The sequence below is a fragment of the Phyllopteryx taeniolatus genome, chromosome 10, assembly GCF_024500385.1.
Source record: "Phyllopteryx taeniolatus isolate TA_2022b chromosome 10, UOR_Ptae_1.2, whole genome shotgun sequence".
Lineage (NCBI taxonomy): Eukaryota > Metazoa > Chordata > Actinopteri > Syngnathiformes > Syngnathidae > Phyllopteryx > Phyllopteryx taeniolatus.
Window position 1 is genome coordinate 1,900,138 of NC_084511.1, and position 23,012 is coordinate 1,923,149.

General features: G+C 43.5%; 2 protein-coding genes across 3 annotated transcripts in view; both read left to right on the forward strand.

The window, feature by feature from the left end:
* Window positions 1-58: 58 nt before the first annotated feature.
* On the forward strand, window positions 59-1,951 carry LOC133485210 (uncharacterized). Its single transcript, XM_061788622.1, has 2 exons — window positions 59-65; window positions 1,449-1,951. Exons 1-2 carry the CDS (start codon window positions 59-61, stop codon window positions 1,949-1,951), a joined length of 510 nt encoding a protein of 169 aa, XP_061644606.1.
* Window positions 1,952-4,883: 2,932 nt separating this feature from the next.
* The window catches only part of slc7a11 (solute carrier family 7 member 11), a 60,895-nt gene continuing 42,766 nt past the window's right edge, over window positions 4,884-23,012 (forward strand). Inside the window, exons 1-2 of one of the 2 annotated variants that reach the window (XM_061787699.1) lie at window positions 4,884-5,269; window positions 12,586-12,712. In XM_061787699.1, coding sequence (XP_061643683.1) covers window positions 5,011-5,269; window positions 12,586-12,712 — 386 coding nt within the window. In that variant the 5' untranslated portion in view covers window positions 4,884-5,010. The remainder of the gene's footprint in view (window positions 5,270-12,585; window positions 12,713-23,012) is intronic. The other variant, XM_061787700.1, reaches the window with a different exon arrangement.

Genomic DNA, 23,012 nt, shown 5'->3' on the forward strand with positions numbered 1-23,012 from the left:
CTCCGTCAGCCTCACCTGCTGTGTCCTGCACGTCAGGAAGCTATTAATCCACTGGCAGATGGCAGGTGAGACGCTGAGGTGGAGAAGCTTGGATGAAAGGAGTTCAGGGATGATGATGTTGAATGTTGAGCTGAAGTCCACGAACAGGATCCTCGCGTAGGTCCCTGCACTGTCGAGGTGTTCTAGGATTAAGTACAGTCCCATGTTGACTGCATAATCCGCAGACCTGTTTCATGAGGCCAATGGATTGGAGGAGCCCATGCAACTTGGCAAGACCAGGTTAGACCCTCTGGAACGGCACCGCCGCTTCACTCGATGTTTATGCATCTATTGTGGACAGCCAGGCCATTTCATCACCATATGCTCATTAAAACCAAAAGACAAGGCTCCCCACAAACCGAGAGCGGCGTGGTGAGCCATACCAACACTTCTCCTAGCTCTCCCTCCCGCATGACCGTTTCCTCATTTATCCTTGGCCCAGATTGTAATACTCCGGTCACCGCCCTCATTGACTCCAGCGCTGATAACAAGTTGATTCATGAGGGCTTGGCGTATCAACTCCGGCTACCCCTCGAACCCCTCCGGGTCCCTAGAAAGTTACTGCCCTGGACGGGCGAGTCATCTCCCCTGTCACTCAACAAATGGCACCGTTCACACTACTCATCTCAGGAAGTCACCGGGAAACCCTCCAAGTATTTGTTATTCCTTCCCCTGGGATCCCATTAGTCCTCAGAAACCCCTGGCTCAAAAGACACAACCCCGCCATCGATTGGACCCACCTGTCTATGGGTGGAGTCCTTTCTGCCACTCCCACTGTCTTCTCGCGGCCGTACCACCAGCCAGCAAACCTCAGCCACCTGCAACACCAATCGATCTCTCCCAGGTTCCGAAAGAATACCGCGACCTTTCTCCAGTGTTCAGTAAGGAGCTTGCCATCTACCACCGCTACCCCCCCCACACATCACCACTGCCCCTATGACTGCGCTATCGACCTCCTGACGGGATCCCCTTTCCCCTCGAGTCACCTCTTTAAGCTTTTCCACCATGAAAAGAAGGCTATGGAAAACTATATCCGTGACTCCCTTGCTTCTGGACTCATCCGGCCCTCTTCTTCTCCCCTGCGGGCTGGGGACTACTCTCCGCCTCTGCATTGACTTCCGTGGACTCAACGACATCACCGTGAAAAATAATCCCCGCTGCCCCTCATTGTCCCTTCATTCGAATCCCTCTGTGATGCCCAGATATTCACTAAGTTGGACCTAGGCAGCACATACCATCTCATCCTCATTAGAGAGGGGGACGAATGAAAAACTGCTTTAATACCCCCCTTGGAAACGTTGAATATCTTGTCATGCCCTTTGGGTTACCCAACGCCCTCGCATTCGTTCAAACTTTCATTACCGACCTCCTCCGTGATATCCTCCACCCGTTCGTTTTTGTCCGTTTAGATGATATCCTCATCTTCTCCCACTCTCCCGAGGAAAATCACCAACATGTCCGCCAGGTCCTCCAACGCCTACTTGAGAACCGCTTCTTTGTGAAACCGGAAAAGTGTGAATTAAATCTCTCCTCCCAACACTTCCTGGGATACATCATTGCCAAAGAACAGTTACAACCAGACCCGGTAAAAATCCAAGCAGTCATCAGCTGGCCCATTCCCTCCACCCGCAAAGAGCTGCAACGTTTCATAGGCTTAGCAAACTTCTACCGTAGATTCATCCGTGATTACAGCAAAGTGGCCGACCTTCTCACCAGTCTCACCTCCACCAGCTCTCCATTCCATTGGACCCCTGTTGCATCCCAAGCATTTGAGCGCCTTCAGGAGCTATTCACTAGTTCCCCAATCCTGAGACAGCCCGACCCCTCCCTCCAGTTTGTTGTGGATGTTGACGCCTCTGACACTGGAGATGGGGCCGACCTCTCCCAGCAGGACCCTGAATCCCCAAAATGACATCCCTGTGCCTTCTTTTCCCATCACCTTTCCACATCCGAACAGAATTTCGATGTGGGAAATTGTGAGCTGCTGGCCATCGTCTGGGTCCTGGAAGAATGGAGGCATTGGCTGTAGGGGACCGTTTCTCCTTTTATTATATGGAGCGATCACAGGAATCTCACCTATCTCTGTTCCACCAAGCGTTTGAACCCCCGGCAAGCTCGTTGGGGCCCATTTCTCAGTCGTTTCAACTTTAGTCTCTCCTTCCGCCCTGGTTCCCATAACGGCAAGCCTGACGCTTGAATGGCACTTATGTCAACCAGAGGCAAAGAAATACTTCAAGACACATGCATTTGGGATAAATTAGGTTGATCGCAAAGCCTTCATGTCATAATATACGCTTAAAGACCACCCTTAGACTTGATTGGTTCAATGCGTTTGAATAGCCGGGCTCCGCCTCTTACCTCCAGTTGGTGTCACTTCCTTCTGCTGGCCACAAGGCTATAAATTAATGGCATCCTTGCGAGTTCCTCTGGTGTCGCAATGTCTGGAGTTGAGCCACCAAGGATATTACAATGGCACACACTTTTATGGCCCACCTCCTATCCTAGTTTAACCAGAGGACGTATTGTCCTGAAAACAGCGGGGGCCTGCTGGATCAGCAAACGGTCCCAAGAAAGCAATTAACCCTCTTTGATGTACATAGTTCAAAGAGATTATAAGTTTAAAACTCGCTCACACGCACCATACTGAAATGTGAAAATGTCTATATAAAATACAATTAAAAATACGCAAGAGTAGCATAATCCAAGTGCCATCATATTAAAGTAATGTAATGTACCTTCAATAACGTTTGCATTACTTCAATACCAAATATGCTCATAAAGACAAACTATATGAAATCTAAAAACAAGTTCATATATTTATGTACATTTGTCTGGCCCTATTAATATTTAATATGCACATTTTTGGAGGAAGCAGGACCACCCTGAATGCTGCAGGCAGATAGATAGATAGATAGATAGATAGATAGATAGATAGATAGATAGATAGATAGATAGATAGATAGATAGATAGATAGATAGATAGATAGATAGATAGATAGATAGATAGATAGATAGATAGATAGATAGATAGATAGATAGATAGATAGATAGATAGATGTCTAACTATCTATCTAACCCCTAACCCAGACAGACAGATACTGTAGCAACCCTGCATATTGCCTCGAGTTTTGTGGTTTCCTATTGTCTGAACGGGTCTGGGAGGTGCGTGAGAGGCAAAAGACAGAATAATGGCTACTGCGCGAGTTAATGTTGTTTTAAAAGCATGATTATGAGCAACAGTAATCATTTTGTTTGCATTCTATCAACAAACTCTTTGTTGATAGCTCATCGCTTTACCTGATTAACTCCACGTCACACACACATGCGTACAGACACACACAACTTCTCCCACCATCGTAATTTTGATACGTTGACAACCGCAAACAATTTATTTTTTTTGTTTTTTTGTTCCCAGGGACAAGCTAGCAGCTGCTGAGCTGCACGCTTACACAACACTGCATACACATTTTTTTTTGGTGTGCCACATTCCATTACAGATACACACCAAGCCAGGTCTTCTCACAAACATATAGTTGCGTCACGGAGTATGTGCACATGTGCATACAGTATACTACGTTTATCCATCAATCCATCCATTTTCTGAGCCGCTTCTCCTCACTAGGGTCGCGGGCGTGCTGGAGCCTATCCCAGCTGTCATCGGGCAGGAGGCGGGGTACACCCTGAACTGGTTGCCAGCCAATCACAGGGCACATAGAAACAAACAACCATTCGCACTCACAGTCATGCCTACGGGCAGAAACAAACAACCATTCGCACTCACAGTCATGCCTACGGGCAATTTAGAGTATACTACGTTTAGTCACGCATAAACAACGCTCGCACAATATAGCAACACACACGCCGAGGCGAAGCTTGGATTGGGCCACGACTGCATGGGGTCACGGTATGAAGCAGACACTCCACTATAAAAGAGTTCGGGCGCAGACTTCTGGGGTGTTTTTCACCTCGGAGCTGTTCGAGGTGGGCACGGAAGAACTCAGCGGTTCAACCTTCACCAACCTTATGGCTTGCAGCAACGTGTTACATTGCTCGTTTCTGACATCACTAATTGCCATCACATAAAACAACACAAACACATACCACAATCCACTCTTAAAATTCATTTATTAATTCCAGGGGTTACTACTTGTGCTGTCGGTGCACAAGCAATAGCAACCACGTTGGTTGATAGATCGATTGATGTACGAATATTGGGTAAGAATGTACTCCAGTAGTTTTTGTGTTCTGCCCATTACGCACACTTTTGTTTTCCCAATGCACAACGTTCCCATGGGATAATTAGTATTCTTATACAGGTACAGTAGAAATGGGCAGTACAAAGCTAAGAGGCAGCTTTACTTAATTAAATTACGTGTTTACTAAGTTGAAGGGATAACAGGTAAACACTAAAGTTAGCTCCTGGTTAAAATAAATCAGCAATTGTAGAAAAGTAAGTTTATAACGATCAATAGCCTGGAGAACAACACATTTCTAAACAAGAAAGATGGCTTTAACGCTTGTAACAAAACAACAATTTAGTTTTATTCTGTGACTAATTACCCTCTTTACTTGTAAGTCCACTTTATTGCCAAGATACAGCTCGGTTTGGGGTTAGTATAAAGGCAAAAATAAAAGAGGCAGGCATGACAACAGAACGGAATGAGATGAACACACAAGGAATACATTTACATTTGGATCAAGCCGAATAGGTAAAGAGCAGGCATCACAGGCCACCAAGGGAAATAATAGCAAGTTGGCATGAATAACAATACATTACAGAAAAAGGAGGGGAAAGAGAAAAGAGAGAGAGCTGGAGGGAAGAACCACCCCCACCCTCACTGGAATTTATATGCACTTTTGGAACTGCATGCTTGCAACGGCAGAGTGGCTACGGCCTTAACTTGTTCCAGTGATTATTCCTGAAATACAGTCTGTTCCTCATACGGAGTGTGTATCTTGGAAACTGAAAAGATGAATAGAAAGTCATCCACTGAAGACAATGGAGCAGATACAAATGAGCATCCAATGCTTTCCAATGAACCCATGGGTGAGAAAGAAAAAAAGGTGGAATTGGGGAAGAAAGTGACACTTCTATCTGGGATTTCGGTCATTGTTGGGACCATAATTGGAGCTGGGATCTTCATCTCTCCAAAAGGAATCCTTAAACACTCAGGCAGTGTTGGAATGTCTCTGATAGTGTGGATCGCTTGCGGTGTGCTTTCACTGTTTGGTGAGTTTGTTAAGGTCCTTAATCTTTTCCATATTTCATGGTATCAACAATCCTTGCGATGAGTGTAACAGTTGCCAAATGTGCTCCTCCACAAGTAGACATTGAAAACAAAAAAGCTTCAGATAAAAAATACCGACAAGAAATTAGCATCTTAAGCCTGATCATTTTTCCTTTTTTTCTGTGCGTGTGTGTGTCCCACTCAAGCAAATCAAATGCTTCGTTTTTCATGCTTAATCCGCTATATGCGGAACATCACATGACCAAACCCGGAAAGCGGGATAGCTGATGTTCTGTGTATGCTATGCTACGAGCATGACTGGTTTGATGCCATGATTATGTGAAGGAGAACTTGCTAAAATGTTGTTTTCATTATGGCTGGTGTCTTCGGACAAAAGTTAAATATGCAGTACGCACAGTATATTATTTATTTATACAAATATGGTATATGTATACACGAAGAAAGTCTAAACATAGAATGTTTTCATCTTTGGTGGCTCTGTTGTGACATTGTGTTAAAAAACGACGCAGACGTTTAAAGTTTCCACCCGAGCGATGCGAAAGTGATTTTACCCGTTTTGCCGAATGCGTAAGTAGGTTGCGCATGTACAGATACATTTGTTCTTCTCATTTCGGCAGAAAATCTGGATCAAAGTTGCAATTTTTCTCCACTCTTTACAGATATTACAAGCATGTGTTCCACCTAATCCAGTCACATAAATTGAACTATAATACTATACTATAATGGTTGTCACTATTTTCTGACTTCCGAAGCCCAATTTGTTAAAAATATATTTAATAACAATTAATTGCAGGTGTACTATTACTATACAGGTATAAATGTAATAATGATGAGAGTAGGCTATATTTATGTGCTTGATAAAGTCATCATGGCCCTTTGAGGAAACCATAACTACGATGTGGCCCGTGACACTATTGTCTAAGTTGTATTTAGTAGGGCTACGAACAAATCAGTGGTGACTCGGTGGTGCATTCGAGTGCACTGAAAAAAAAAAAAAACTCCAAGTCAGAATATTCCAATTCAAATCATAACAAACTCGAATTCACTTGATTATCGCATGTTTTCGTCGTTATGAATAGCGAGTGAGGAAAAATACCCAGTGTCTAAGTACTAGTACAGGGAGCGGTGTTCGTCCCATTGTCCATGACAGTGAAGCACTTATTTTTGTACGGTACAAAATTATTGTTTTGTATTTTTTTTAATGGACGAAAACGCCCAGTTCAGTACAAAGTTATTATAAATAAAATATCTAAAAAATGCTTGAAAATGTTTGGAAGTTTCACTTTTTATCCAAACTTACCATGCCTGTTCTTGGTCATTGTGAAATTGTTCATGTACTATACTCATCACAGACGAGTCGCTTTCATGAGCCGCGAGGATTTAGTGTGTTTCCTAGTTCCAAATCTGTTGCCAAAGGTGAACGGCTTGACCAAAAAAAAAACTCCTGTTTTGTATACCTCAGAGCCATTCCGCTCGCGCTCTGTGGAGCGCTCTATGTACAATAGACAATAGATAGAACCATTGTCACATTGCCACCACGTCAGGGCCCCACATTCAACATGGCTGCCACGTAGACGCGGCAGGAACGTCATTTAGAATTGGATCTCGTTCTACTGTATATCTGTGACCCCGAAATACGTCAGTCCCATTCTCTGGCTGCATTCCGCCACAGCGCCAGTAAACAACAGCAGCCAAATCTGGAACTAACAGACTTTGTCAACAGCATTTTAAGTGACAGATGGAAACTATTTTCGGAAACATTGTTCAGTCCCGACGGGCCGTTTTATCCCCCATCTGTTGTATCGAGGTCCGTTTTATTGAGGTTCCGCTGTATTTGTGAGTGTCAATGATTGTTTGACTTCATCTGCCCTGCCATTGGCTGGCGACCAGTCCAGGTGTTTCCCACCTCTCTCACGAGCTGGGATAGGCTCCAGGGACCTCATTTATTAAAGAGTGCGTAGAATAGGTTCTATATTCGTTCGTACGACTGAACACACACCACCTCACACCGGTAAGTAATGTAGTGTAGAAAATGAATATCTCTACAAGACAGACAGGAACTGTCTGAGAATTGGGAATGTAACCCAGCTGTAGTTTAACTTGGTTTATATATATATATATATATATTAAAAAAAACTGTTTGGAACAATTAATTCTCCTCTTCAAAGGGAGAATTTCACTGCTGCTTTTAATTCTATCGATCAGTGAAAAGAGCAGCAACTGTCTCAGAAATAAAAATAAATGGTTTAATATCAAACTCACTAGCAAAAAAAAGTGTCGCTGCCCACAGACAAGAATTATCTATAATTCAGTGGCGGAGGACAAGCAATTATGGGTACCCATATTGCAAGCATTATTTGGGAGACGTCATTCTATACGCAGCCAGCCATCCTCAGGCACGGCTCCCGTGGAGGGGCGCGTGCATGCACGCAGCTATTCAGTACAATGAATGAATGAATGAATCATACATTTCTTCAAGCGACGTGCATGGCAGTGCATTGATTGAATTAAATCCTTTCCTGTTCACGTGGTTGAATTTGTTGTGTGATTGCGCTTCAATTGAAATATGGATGGAATCTATGGCTCCAATTATATGTCTGGGAGACCTTTGTTTAATTTTGGCTTGTTGGTGATGGCTGTATGGCACTGGATGTAAATTGCAGCGAGGGAAATAATTGCACAACGGCATGATCCGTCGTAGTTTTGATTGCAAAATGCCACATATGTCCCCAATCTCCTGCTAAAATGTTCTGGTGCTGGATGTGCACTTGGATGGCTTTGGTGGTCATTGCACCGGAGTATTGTAGTATTAGTCATTCGAACTGCTCTAAGTGCTAGAGGACTCTGCATCTTTTGCACAATTGTCCAAAAATAAAAATAAAATAAATGTACCGGCATTTCCAGATAACTAGCAGCCCTTTATTGCTCAGTGACTGTTTTTGTCAATGTCTTTATGTCTCCAAAGTGTTCTCTGTCAATTGACTGTCTGTTGTCGTACTAGAGCGGCTCCAACTACCGGAGACAAATTCCTTGTGTGTTTTTTGGACATACTCGGCAAATAAAGGTGATTCTGATTCTGGTGTTCTATGTGTAGTTTCACTGTTCTACCACAAGGTTTTCTGTGTATGCATGGTCAGAGCGGTGTGTAAAGGTGTCCATGTCCCCATGAGTCCATGTTGATAAATCCCAGACTTTGCATTGAAATATTTGTAGGCATGGTTTACGCACACTTCCGGGTGTAAGCATGCTTGATAAATGAGGCCCCAGGTCTCATAAATCCTGTTACCAAATTTCCCTTTTATGCAGATTACACCATTTAATATTGTTCGGCTTCAGCATTCACCAGTGTCATAGAACATCTGCAATCTGCCTTTATTGATATTCAGGAAAATCTTCATCAGTTGCGCCTTGTACGCAAGTCTGACAAGACTAAAATGATGTGTTTTCCAAAGTCAAGGAATACAGTTTGTCAGACTGCTATACTGAACAACAAAGTAATTCACAAACACATTTCTGTCTAAAAATAACACGGACTTTATTTGGAGGAAAATTTATCTTTCAAACAGCATATTGAGTACCTTACAAAGAAACTGGGCTTCTTTTATAAAATATAAAAAAGTTGTTTTTTCTTTAGTGCGAGGAAAAGACTTAATCTTATACATGCATGCAAATCTCTCCTTACCCTAAAAATGGTGGATTCAGTCTATCATGCAGCATTAAGTGAGCATTTACTGATTCAGGTTTTCTTACTGTTGGTTGGCCTTCTCTGAAAAATTGTGTGAGATGGCATCCAAAAATCATGGGGGATGGCATCCAAACGGGTTCGTGTGGACATCAAAATCCTCCCACCCCCGTTGACAAATGAATTTCGATAGTAAATTATGTAATTGTCAAAGTCCATTAATGATTGTTTTTTTTTTTTTTTTTTGGGGGGTGGGCCTTGGGATGGGATGAGAATCAGCACCTCCAAATCTGAGGCCAAGATCCTCAGTCAGAAAAGGGTGGATTGTCATCTTCAGGTCAGAAATGAGTGCAGGAGTTGAAGTATCTTGGGGTCTTGTTCATGAGTGAGGGAAGAATGGAGCGTGAGAAGACAGTTGGATCGGTGCAGCATCTGCAGTGATGGGGACTCTATATTGGTCCGTCGTGGTAAAGAAGGACCTGAGCCGAAAGACAAAGGTCTCGATTTACTGGTTGATCTACGTTCCACCCCTTACCTACGGTCAAGAGCTGTGGGTCCTGACTGAAAGAACAAGATCATGGAAACAAACGGCCGAAATGAGTTTCCCCCACAGAGACAGGGTAAGAACCTCGGTCATCCAGGAGGCTCTCAGAGTCGAGCAGCTGCTCCTCCACATGGAGAGGCGCCAGATGAGGTGGCTCATTAGGATGCCACTTGGACACCTCCCCGGTAAGCTGTTCTGGGGACATTCCATTGAAAGGAGGCCCCATCGATGACCCAGGACACGCTGGAGAGACTATATCTGGTCTGGGTCCACCTCGGGATCCCCTCAGAAGATCTGGATGAAAGTGACTGGAGAGAAGGAAGTCTGGGCTTTCCTGCTTAAGGTGCTGCCACCACGACTCGACACCGGATAAGCGGAAGAAAATGGATGGATGGTTGGCTCTTCTTAATGTACTGTAGATGTCATGTTTATGTGCTTGTCTGGTTTCTCTCTAAATACTTAGAGGTCATTAAATCATGGGAGTTTCATGGAAAAAGTCATGTTTCAACTCTCAGCAGCTTCTGACATTCTCAAGAGTTTCTTATTCTTTTGCTCATACATTGTCCATTGTCATATATTATTCTCTTGAGCTGTAAAGGAGTTGTTAACGTCGATGTATTTACATGAACTGTGGGCTAATTAGAGACTATCTAACACATGGGGGTGAAAGCGAAAACTCATAACAGGATTCATGACTTGGATAACATCTTTCAATAATTATCCGCTGCTTCAAAGCAATATTTTTCAGACACACACATCTGTGGCTTATTTTATTATTGTTTTCTTTATTTCAGTTTTTGTTCTTTGTTGGACAGCTTAAAATCTTTCTCTTGACTTTTTTGTGTATTTACCGTCGTAGGAGTTGCTAGACCGTCCCCTCCCCCCAAAAAATTTATCCCAGCATCCCGAAAATTTGAGATTTAAACTGTAGAGGATGTCATTTTTAAACTACTTGGAAAATTGCCATACAATACTTCATTGTAACATAATATTCGAACAACAGAAATACAGCACCCCTCATCATAATTGCACATTTAATCGAATTTTAATCGTGATCGCAATTATGGAGACCACGATTAAATCAGCCTGATCGTCAGCGATTTTTTACATTTAAAATGTGGGCACTGCTGCATATGAAAAGTGCTTCAATTTTAGCACTGCCCACAACTTAGACAGCCAGCCACCAGGGGGCGAACATATGGTTAAGGCTTCATTTAGGGCTGGCACTGCGCCCTGTGGCCAACTTCAAAATAAAAGCTTAAAATGGCATTGATGTCCAATGTAGTCATATATGAAGCTTTTTCTTTGAAGTTGCCCCCTCTCCTCTCAGCACATTGGCAGAGGAAAGAAATGTGCATTATACATGAGAAATTACAGTAGTTATTTTAAACACAAAATAAATCTTTTAGAATTATTTCCATAGGTTTGAAACTTTATGCTTTTATACAATAAGATGAATCATCTTTGGAAATGAAAATCCAATTTGTTGTCCACCTCTTTTTTCCTCTCACGAAGGGCTCGATACTTTAAAGTTCTCTTCCTGAACAACCTTCATTCCGTTGTCTTTGCCAAATCTTCTTCATTTCATTTCTAATTATGGATTTCGCTTCTGCTTTTTCGAGGCATGCCATTATGGCGTGAATCCATCTACAGTGCGGTACATCAAGAAAGAGGAAGCAAACATCCGCAAAACTGCTTCAATAAGGAAGCCAAACGTGTGGTAACTCCGTGTAATAAGAGACGGGGTTATGGGGAATTTTGAAGCAAAAGAAAAAACAAAGACAACAACTACCCATCAGCATGTTTTTCTCCAAGGTAAAACCCCAGCTACACCATCAGCGCCTCCAGCAGAAGTCTCCGAGTGAACCTAAAGCCTCTCCTCCGCCACTGACGCAAGCCTCTTCGCCTCTCTCAGAAGGCAATGTTGATGAATGTTAATGACTGTATAAGGGTTTAGAATTAAAGATTTAAGTAAATACGTGTACTGTTGTAATCTTTGTCTCAAATATGTAAAGTATAAATACTGTTTACATATTTTAAACATTCTGGTACCTACATACACATCCACCAAAATTCCTAGTGGGGTTTTTATTCATCTGAATCCCAAATTAATTCTATACAACTACTGAGGTGCTACTGTTTTGTCATGTTTCACAATGGAAAACTGATCATCCCGAGCTGAGGTGAGTAGACCAAAGTACATGTGGCAAGCAAAATAGTATAGGTGCAGTGAAGTGCCATTTCTGAAAAATCCAACTCACGCTCAAGGTTTCCTTGATAAGCACCAAGCTAGCACAGCAGCAATTTTGTCCGAAATAGACGACATACCTCTCTGGCTTGTACCATACGTTTGGTCACTTGTAAAAAACTGTCGTCTTCCTGCCTGTAATTCTGACCAGAGTAGCGGAATATTGTACTCAAGTAAGCAATGACCAGTCTGCCGAATGTAGACCACTTTGTTCGACTCAAAGGGTGCGCAAATAATTTCCCCCAAAGGGCTATGTGCGAAACTGAAACGGTTTTTGATGTTCACACAAACATGTTATACAGTTTATCACTATTTAATCAACACTCACAAAAAAAAAGCATCTACAGCATGCATCGATTTTCTGCATTTTTAAAGTATGCAGACGTTTCTTACGCCATCCGCTAACTTACATGAGCCGTTACTAGTTGGGACTCCCAAATCATTATCCGGGCAAATCCCCGTCATTTTGCAGTCTTTGCTTTTTGACACATTGCTCTTGCACATGCTTGCTTGTCCCACTCACACACATACGCACATACACGAAGGCACAAAACAACTGTTGTATTCCTGCGTATGGCGATCTGCAGAGAGACACTTTCAAAAATAAAAGCACCACTTTCAAAAGTGAGTGACTGCAGACAGTCTGGATGGGCTGTATCATGCCCAGGTCTGGTCTACTCTGTAAAAGATTAAAGTGAGGCATTAAACCTTTTTTTTTAAGAGGAATAAATGGGAGTCTCATTATTGTTTGTGCATGGCTATGATCACAAATGCACTGTGCGAAAAAGTTGTGTTGCTAATCTGTCATCCTTGTCTTTCCTAGGAGCCTTGTCCTATGCTGAACTGGGAACTTGTATTAAGAAGTCTGGTGGGCATTACACATACTTACTGGAGGCTTTTGGTCCGCATGTGGCTTTTATTAAACTGTGGACCGATCTCACTGCTATCAGGTAATGTGCCATTAGGTTTACTATCCTTGTACTTTGGGGGGCTGTGGCTCAGTTGGTAGGGCGGGTCGTCCAGTGACTGAAGGGTTGCCGGTTCAAATCCCACCTCCAACTGTCAGCATGTCGAAGTGTCCATGGGCAAGACAGCGAACCATAATTGCTCTCAGTGGGCCTGGCAGCAGCTGCCCATTGGTGTACAAATGTGTGTGTGAATGTGTGAATGTGAGGCTTTGTAAAGCGCTTTGGGCACTGTGATGGTGTCGATAAAGCGCTATATAAGTGCAGTCCATTTGCCATTTTACCATTTACTTAAACTGGATTGCGACAGCCTGAGAAATTGAATCCTATGTGCCGCAGTAGGGCTGCACGATTATGGCCAAAATGTAACGATCATGATTATTTTGATCAGTATTATGATCATGATTATTCATCACGATTATTCCTCATGTTTGGGAAAACATCTGTGTTTTTATGACAAAACTTTTCAACAAGTATATAAAACAATTTGCATTGCAAAATGAAACTTCAAATAAGAATAAATGATAGATAAAAAAAATCAAGAATTTCAACTTTACAAAGGTCTAACTGAATAAATATGTTACAACAGAGTGCCATCACAAAGTGCAACTCACTGGAAGGAAATAGTTTATAGATCAAAGGCAAGAGCATTAGACTGCAAGCACCGACGTTTCATTTGAAAATAGCCGTCAGTATAGTGAATTTGTCAAGGATGGGTACGGTTCCATTGTTCTGTTTGATCATAGGTTAGACGAAGTTGCAAACTGCAAATAACTTGACAGTTGTGATTTCCGTCTTTATTTACTTCTGGTGTTTTTCACTGCGGTCAGGTCAGCCTCCAATGGAAAAGAGCTGTTAAGCTCTGATTATCATAAGAATTGTGCAGAAAATGAAAGAAGCATTAAACTTTTTGCTCTTGAGTATATAAGCTTTGATTTAGGATGCGGAGGCGTTCTCAGTTTGACCTGGGGGGTGAGCCAATAACTGGGTGGTCAATAACCGTCACCCTTACGGGTCAAAGGTCAAGATCGCTCAAAAGGATCCCACATTTTGGTCAATCTAAAAATCAAATGTACAGCTCCTTTCTATTTGATCAAATAATTACATGTAAATATTGACATGACAAAAAAACAGGCCTATGAGTATACTGTAGATACAATACAATTGTAGGCCTATTTTAACATCACCACATCAGAAACAACAAAGAGTATTTTCACAACCATAAGGCACACTTAAAAGTTAGAAATTTTCTCCAAAATGGACGGGGCGGGCACGGTGGCCGACTGGTTAGAGCGTCAGCCTCACAGTTCTGAGGACCCGGGTTCAATCCCCGGCCCCGCCTGTGTGGAGTTTGCATGTTCTCCCCGTGCCTGCGTGGGTATTCTCCGGGTACTCCGGTTTCCTCCCACATCCCAAAAACATGCATTAATTGGAGACTCTAAATTGGCCGTAGGCATGACTGTGAGTGCGAATGGTTGTTTGTTCCTATGTGCCCTGCGATTGGCTGGCAACCAGTTCAGGGTGTACCCCGCCTCCTGCCCAATGACAGCTGGGATAGGCTCCAGCACGCCCGCGACCCTGGTGGGGAGAAGCGGCTCAGAAAATGGATGGATGGATGGATGGATGGACGGGGCGCCTTGTAATGCGACACAGCGCGCCTTATGTGTGCGCCGAGTTTCAAAATCTGTAAATGTTGTTGCGTGACATTGATGAGCGCTCCGCTTGACTGACTGGGAGCATTTCCTGCAGACACGCTTATACAGAGGAAAGGTGCACGTGACTGAGAACAGCATTAAACAGAATTGAACAGAATACATTATAAGCATTCTAAAATCATTATAAAACAATGGAATTTGTTGTAAAGACCTTGCCTGAGGGTTCACAACAGTTTTAGTTACTGCAGTCACCAGAACATGTGCACAGTGTTGTGCACCTTAATGCAGCCTTTTTACATTTACAGTGCCCAACATAGCCCCTTTTGCAATCATAGTGCACAGGTTCACAACAAGCTTGCGATGGATGCCTCAGAGAGAGTTGTCTAAAGTGTCTGCCATCCGGCATCGGTGTCAGTCCATCGCAAAGTCTGAGGGACTGGCCAAATGTGAAACCAAGGCAAGGTTCCAGATGTTATCGCCTGGTATATTGCTCTTTTGTTGTTGTGTTGTCTCAAAAGCATCTTGTGTAGGGGGGGATGTTTTCCAGTGATCTTAACTGTTGCGTGAAAATGTTTACTTGCTTTATTGACATCTGAGCATGCACTTGTTCTGTCATAAATGAGCAGAACAAAACATTCTACCTGAAACAAGGAACAATCACCCAACTCGTGGTATCAGCAACATTTTGTGGAAAGCCTCTGTAACCTTTGGCTATACATACCATTTATCCCAGGCAGTCTTTTTACCACAACCACAAAATGAAGAGGTTGTATCACAGCGAGTAACCACATTGTGAATGGCTATATAACAGAAACCTCTACCAGCTCCAAACGCAGTTCACATTTCTTCCAGACTAACTTTCTTAAAAACATCCAGTGACAAAAGGTGACTAAGTCAGTCAGCTGTTTGCACCATGCCCTCTTGGTTCCCTTTTTGACTGCTTCCGTCACATGAAGAAAGAGAAGAGTATCAGGTTCCCTATGTTTGCATCCAGGAGAACAGAGGACAGTATTACCGTGTTTGGCCTAAACTTCTTTATCCAGACGTAAAGGTACGGTGTATTAACCACCTGAGTAGGAAGATATTGAAATAGTTCAGCTTTGTTTTCCTTCATAGACAAGAAATCTTTCCAGTCCTTGGAGTGCCTGGTTCAACTCTTCTCCGAGTTCTCTTTCCTCTCCTCTTTCTTGTTATAGCTTTCAGGCTATTTATTTGGTAAACACCAAATAATGTTGATGCGTTTTGTGCTCGTCAACTATGGTGCTATGTATGGTATAACAACACTGTCAGCATAGTTGTGAAAGGTTTTAGCAGTACCTGATTTCAGCATAAGCAACCGCTGCAGCACCATCAAATAATACAGCTTCGACATACACAACAGTGGTTTCGGACAAGCCAGAATACATTGAAATCAGACAGTGAACAAGATCTGATTGTGCTCCGTTTCTTAATATGCCTCTTTGCGATAAAGATGGTGGTGCTGGCTGGTTCTCATGGCTAAAAAACTGATCAAGACCACCTCCCTTGTTTGACATGCTGTGTACAGATGAGAAAACAGCAATCACTCCTCTGAGAATTCTGTCTGTAATGGGCTTGACACATTTCATCAGGCGCTCCAGGTGCATGGTGTAAAATATAAGTCAGATTAAGCCACCAAACTATGCCTATTATTTAGATCAGATATCGTAGATGTGAGAACAATGCACTAAACTGAAAGCAAATTAAACAACAAACTATTTTAGTTCTAGTTTGAGCGATCCATAACATGGCATTGCTTGGTAAAATACCAAGGAGCTGTTCATTTTGTATTTTGATTGACCAAAATGTGGGATCTTTTCAACCGACCTTGAACTTTGACTTTAAGGGCTTGATTTTCCTGACGAGTGCAAATCCGGCGTGGCGCATAGTGTATCTTTGCAAAGAGGCGGGTTTGACCGAATTGTGGTATTTTCGTAGATGCATCCAGCTGTTGTATTTAACAAAAGGGGCTGTCTGCGCTGGTGGGCGAAAACACTGCCAACTTCATTCGCCGCCAAACAAAGCGTTTCATTTCCTTTAAGTTAAATGCAGTAACAGTGTCCCTTGCATGGAGAAAGCACCGTCCCGTTGTAACTTGGCCGTGTGGCAAAAGACAAGGTCATGCAAGATACAGATGAGCTGGCGATTAAAATACAGGTACAGTATGTCCACGGAATGAATCCCTCCCCACCCAAGCACGATCGTACGTGCATGATCGTACGCACTACCGAACAATGCAAACTAAAACTAGCAGACATTCCAACAGCTTCTTCCCTCTTGCTATCAACTTCTTAAACCGCTAACTTACAATTCCATTGCAACATGCCGCCAATTCTTTGTCTTGAGTTTGTTGTCACATTTCTGCCGGGCCAATTATACATTACTCATGTACTCACTGTTGTAGTCTCGCCATGCTGCACTATTTGCACATCTGTTGTAGACCAATACTGGCCACTCATGCCAGAGTAGCATCTGCTCCATTTGCACATTGAACAATCAACATTGCACAATCAACATTGTCCCAGATTATCGCACTACTAGTCACTTTAAACTGCATACATTCCTTGAAGTCTCTCTGTTTTTCTCAATGTCGTTATGTCTCAATGTCTATTCTCTGTCAATTGACTGTCTGTTGTAGTACTAGAGTGACTCCAACTACCGGAGACAAATTCCTTGTGTGTTTCTTGGACACCGTTGGGCTGTAGTGCTACACCCTGAGAGGGAAGGACAGGACAAGACAAAATAGGACAAGGACAGGAGAAGAAACATGGAGGACCAGGGTCGTGAACCCGGCTGCACAACCGAAGTGTGGTGGGATTAATTATGTAAATTCTAAGTGTACAGGACGAGAGTATAAGTGAGGGGATACACAAGCGCTTTGCATATTCATGTGTTATTTGTTGCAGCAAGGGGTGTGTGTCTGCGGATAGATGCAAGTGAATTGACACCGTTTTACATGCACAAAGACTGACAGAAGTGTCCTGTAATTGCTGTGGCCGCACCGCGGCGGCTGAGGACCCCACCCAATCAATCGAGGGGCGGGATCAGGCCCTGGGGTCCACCCGAGAGCAGCCTGACGTATGGGACACGTCCCACACGTCTAATTTTATCCAACCTGGTCACTCCGAGAGGGAACCTCAACATCTTCATTTCCGCGACCTCCAGCTCTACTTCTTGTGGTCTCTTCAGTGCCACTGTATCTAATCCGTACATCATGGCTGCCTCACCACTGTTTTATAAACTTTGCCCTTCATCCAAGCAGAGACTCTTCTATCACATAACACACCTGACCCATTCCTCAACCTGTTCCAACCTGCTAGGACCCGTTTCTTCACTTCCTGACCACACTCACCATTGCTCTGGACGGTTGACCCCACATATTGAAAGTCCTGCACCCTTGCTATCTCTTCTGCCTGCAGCCTCACTCTTTCCCCCACCAACCCTCTCATTCATGCACATATATTCTGTTTTACTTCGGCTAATCTTCATTCCTCTGCTTTCCAGTGCATGCCTCCATCTTTCTAACTGTTCCTCCACCTGCTCCCTGCTTTCACTGCAGATCACAATGTCATCTGTAAACATCATAGTCCACGGGGATTCTAGTCTAACCTCATCTGCCAGCCTATCCATCACTGCAAAAAGGAAGGGGCTCAGGGCTGATCCCTGATGCAGTCCCACCTCCACCCTAAATTCGTCTGTCACACCTAAAGCACACCTCACCACTGTTCTGCTGCCCTCATACATGTCCTATATTATTCTAACATACTTCTCTGCCACTCCAGACGTCCGCATGCAGTACCACAGTTCCTCCCTGGGTACTCTGTCATAGGCTTTCTCGAGATCTACAAAGACACAATGTAGCTCCTTCTGACCTTCTCTGTACTTTTCCATCAACATCCTCAAGGCAAATAATGCATCTGTGGTACTCTTTCTCGGCATGAAACCATACTGTTGCTCGCAAATACTCACTTCTGTTCCGAGTCTTGCCTCCATTAATCTTTCTCATAACTTCATTGTGTGGCTCATCAACTTTATCCCTCTATAGTTCCCACAGCTCTGCACATCACCCTTGTTCTTAAAAATGGGCACCGGCACACTTTTCCTCCATTCCTCAGGCATCTTCTCACGCACTAGAATTCTATTGAACAAGCTGGTCAAAAACTCCACAGCCACCTCTCCTAGATGCTTCCATACCTCGACAGGAATGTCATCCGGACCAACTGCCTTTCCATTTTTCATTCTCTTTAATGCCTTTCTAACTTCCCCCTTACTAATCATTGCCACTTCCTGGTCCACCAAACTCGCCTCTTCTACTCTCCCTTCTCTCTCATTTTGCTCATTGATCAACTCCTTGAAGTATTCTTTCCATCTATCTAGCACACTACTGGCACCAGTCAACATATTTCCATCTCTATCCTTAATCACCCTAACCTGATGCACAACCTTCCCATTTCTGTCCCTCTGTCTGGCCAACGTGTGTAGATCCCTTTCTCCTTCTTTAGTGTCCAACCTAGCATACATGTCATCATATGTCTCTTGTTTGGCCTTTACCACCTCTACCTTTGCCCTATGTTGCATCTCAATGTATTCCTTTCGCCTCTCCTCGGTCCTCTCAGTGTCCTACTTCTTCTGAGCTAACCTTTTTCCTTGTATGATTTCCTGTACTGTGAGGTTCCACCACCAAGTCTCCTTCTCCCCTTTCCTGCCAGAAGATACACCAAGTACTTTCCTACCTGCCTCTCTGATCACCTTTGCTGTAGTGGTCCAGTCTTCTGGAAGCTCCTCCCGTCCACCGAGAGCCTGTCTACACTCGTCCTTTCTCAGCTTCCACCACATGGTTCTCTGCTCTGCCTTCGTCTTCCTAATCTTCTTCCCAACCACCAGAGTCATCTTACACACCACCATCCTATGCTGTCTAGCCACACTCTCCCCTAACACTACCTTACAGTCGGTAACCTCCTTCAGATTACATTGTCTACACAAGATGTAATCCACCTGCGTGCTTCTACCGCCGCTCTTGTAGGTCACCCTATGTTCCTGCCTCTTCTGGAAAAAAAGTGTTCACTACAGCCATTTGCATCCTTTTTTCAAAGACTACCACCATCTGTCCCTCCAAGTTAATTTCCTGGATGCCGTACTTACCCATCACTTCTTCATCACCCCTATTTCCTTCACCAACATGTCCATTACAATCTGCACCAATCACGACTCTCTCTCTGTCTGGGATGCTCAACGGTGTTTTGCTGAGCATGCAAGCGGGATTTTAACTGCTGTGCCATAGCCGTCCATTCCTGCGTTGATTGGTTGTTAACATAATTAGCATGCTTGGTAGAAAAGTGACGGGTAATGTTATATTCCTTTAAAACCAAAATGGTTTCTTGGCAAATAAGACATACAGCCTTTGTCCGGACTTCAGTGAAAAACTATTTAGTAGTCCATTCTCTATTAAACACTCGGCACTGAACTTTTCTTTTCTTTGACCAACTCATGGTTGAAGATGGGTGCAGAGCAGTAGCAGAGAAAAACAGAACGGCCAAAGTCAAGTGAATGTATCACTGTGCCTGCTGCGCCACCTGGTGAAACCACTGGACATCAAGTGATTTTGATATGATTTGGGTGATTCTGTACCAATCTTTAGTGGGCCGGATTTAAATTAATAATGGCTCGGATGTGGCCCGTGGGCTGTAGTTTGCCCCCCTCTGGTTTATGTCCTGTTCTTGTGCTGCCATGATTAATGCCTCTGTGTTGTCTTTCAATCCAGCCTTTTCTTCATACTGGTAGGTTTTCTCGATGTCAGCCACTTCTTCAATGAAGGGGGCTTCTCTTTCCATGACAGCCAATCTGTCTCCTTCTCCTTACTGTGTTTCTGTTGCCCGAGGCATTCACTTAGTAGATCCCGAGGCCTCTACTTCACTTAGTAGATCATCCCTGGGGGCCATATTTCTTTATGTATTCTTGTAGACCTGTTGTTTCCTCCTGGATAGTGGCTGAGACGCTTGCTAGTCCTCAAACACCCTCCTGCGTCCTGCGATTGGCTGGCGACCAGTGCAGGGTGTACCAGGCCTCTTGCCCAGAGTCAGCTGAGATAGTCTCCAGCACGCCTGCGACCCAAGTGAGGATAAGTGTCTGTATGTGCCCTGCATTTGGCTGGCGACCAGTTCAGGGTGTGTCTCAGCCAGACCCAAGTTCCTGGGATTCCACATCCCTGAGGACCTCTCCTGGACCAGCAACACCTCATTGGCCAAGAAAGCTCACCAGCGTCTCTACTTCCTGCGCAAGCTGAGATGAGCCAGAGTCCCGACCCCTATCATCTGCTCGTTCTACAGATGGACCATAGAGAGCATCCTGACCAACTTCATCTCTGTGTGGTACGGAGCCTGCATCGCATCCTGCCACAAGACTCTCCATCGCTTAGTGAGGGCAGCTGAGAAGAACCTCTCTTCCCTCCATGCAGGGCATTTACAGCACCCGCCTCACCCGCAAAGCCCTCCCCATAGCGGGGGATGCCACCCATCCATCACACAGCCTCTTCAGTCTTCTGCCATCAGGGAGGAGACTGCGGAGTCTGCAGGTCAGGACTAGCCGACTTAAAGACAGTTTTATTCATCAGGCTGTCAGGAATCTGAACTCTATTCCTGCTCTGCCCCCTCTACCTCTTCTGTCCTCTGCCCACCTAAAATCTGACGCCCCACATACATGTACATGCACACACACACACACACACACACACAGACACACACACACACACACACACATGCATACATACATGCATACTTACATGTTACGAGACGTACATGTGACAAATCTCCTGTCTTCTTTATATGTCTGGGCAATGGGTCGGGTGTCAAGACAGAAGCCTGATCTTACAAAGAAAAAATCCACATGAAATCTCCCAAACGCATCTCGAAAAATGTTTCATGGTCCGATGACACCAAGGTTGAACTTTTTGCCATAAGTCCAAAAGTTATGTTTGGCGTGAACACATTTCTCATTCCCAAAAGAACAACATACCTACAGTGAAGAATCGTGGTTGCAGCATCATGCATTGGGGCCTTCGTCAAGGTGAAGGGAATTCATGAACGGTTTCCAATGCCGGTCAGTGTTAGGACAAACCCTTCATGCTTCTGCTAGAAAGCAAAACAATGTCAGGAAAAGCCCACCACAACATCTGAACTTTTTTAGGTGTGTGGTGACTCCCGTTTAACACAAATTTGAGTGTGATTGGTTAATTCTGAACAGAGCCTCATCCCAAGTTATAAGAGGTAGTGCGTACTTGTGGACCCACATTATATCAATTTTGTATTTGTTTTTCCCCTCACAAACAGCTTTAAATTTTTCTCAGTTGAGTTGTACAGCCTACAGGTCAAATTTACTCAAAAGTTGCAGGTGACATTGTGGGAAAAGATCCACCATTTAAATGTCCATCCGTCCAGCTTTTTGCTCTCATAAATGATTATTTTTTCATTACAAATAATGCAATTATTATAAGCTGTGTACCTGATTCAAATGGAATGAAAATGAAAAGCTGAAATGTTGATCTCGTTTCATATTCTTCTTCTGATGTCAAACCCAAATGTTTTCAGCCTGCAGCAAAAATGAAAGGAATCAGCTTTAGTGTTCCAATGCTTTGGAGGGCAGTGTATATTTACTGAAACTGATCCGTTGGTTTAGCGTGTTTAATAAGCTAAAGGTAAAGAATGTCAAAGAGGCTGTAGGATCCTTCAATCTTTCTGGATGCGGCCCTTGGTGGGAAAAGTCTGGACACCTCTGGTTTCGGTGTTCTGATAGAATTGTGAAACAATGACATGCTTAGCTGACAACTTAGCTGTGATTTTGTTAGGCCATATAATAAATGCCATTTGAGAGCATTGAGGTGAGAAAAGCTCCATGTATTTCTTTGTATGCACAGCCAACCAAGGGCTGTATAAACACTTGTGGGAATCCCTGAGTCACCCAGTTTGTGTTGGCCTCAGGCTACCAGGACTCAATAGAGACCATGGGAAACCAAAAGAGACAGAGGCCTCTGATGGAAACAAAGATAACTGGGATAAAGACCTGTTTTCACAGCAACTGCAGCTCCATGGTTGTTGTTGATGAATGGCTAAATGGATGTTCATATGTATGTATGTTAATGTACTTCTTCCACGACATTTTCAAATATTTTAACTGAGGGTGGATGCAAATTCTTTTTTTCTTTCATTTCTATATTATTTATTTTGATCATTGTTTTAACTCTAGTTGCTTACATGTACAGCTGTTTCAAAATAATATCAGTCCAACATGACTTATTGATGGTTGTTATAATATCAGTCCACTGTTTTTTGTAGAAATTATGTTACTACATGGCAAATACTTTAGCAGTGAGTGTACTAACAGACCAACAGATGCAAAATTCATTATATGCATGTTCCTACGGCTGTGTAAATGCAAAATTAATTGAATACGGCTGTATTCAGTAGAATAACAGTGTGGATTTTAGTTCGTGAGGACCTATAATTCATTCTGGGAAAAAAGGTGGGAATCACGTGGCCCTTATTTAAACTTGCAATCTACAACAATTTTTTGTTTTAAAAAAGTACATTTCACTCGAGCCACGACTAGAGGAGATGACA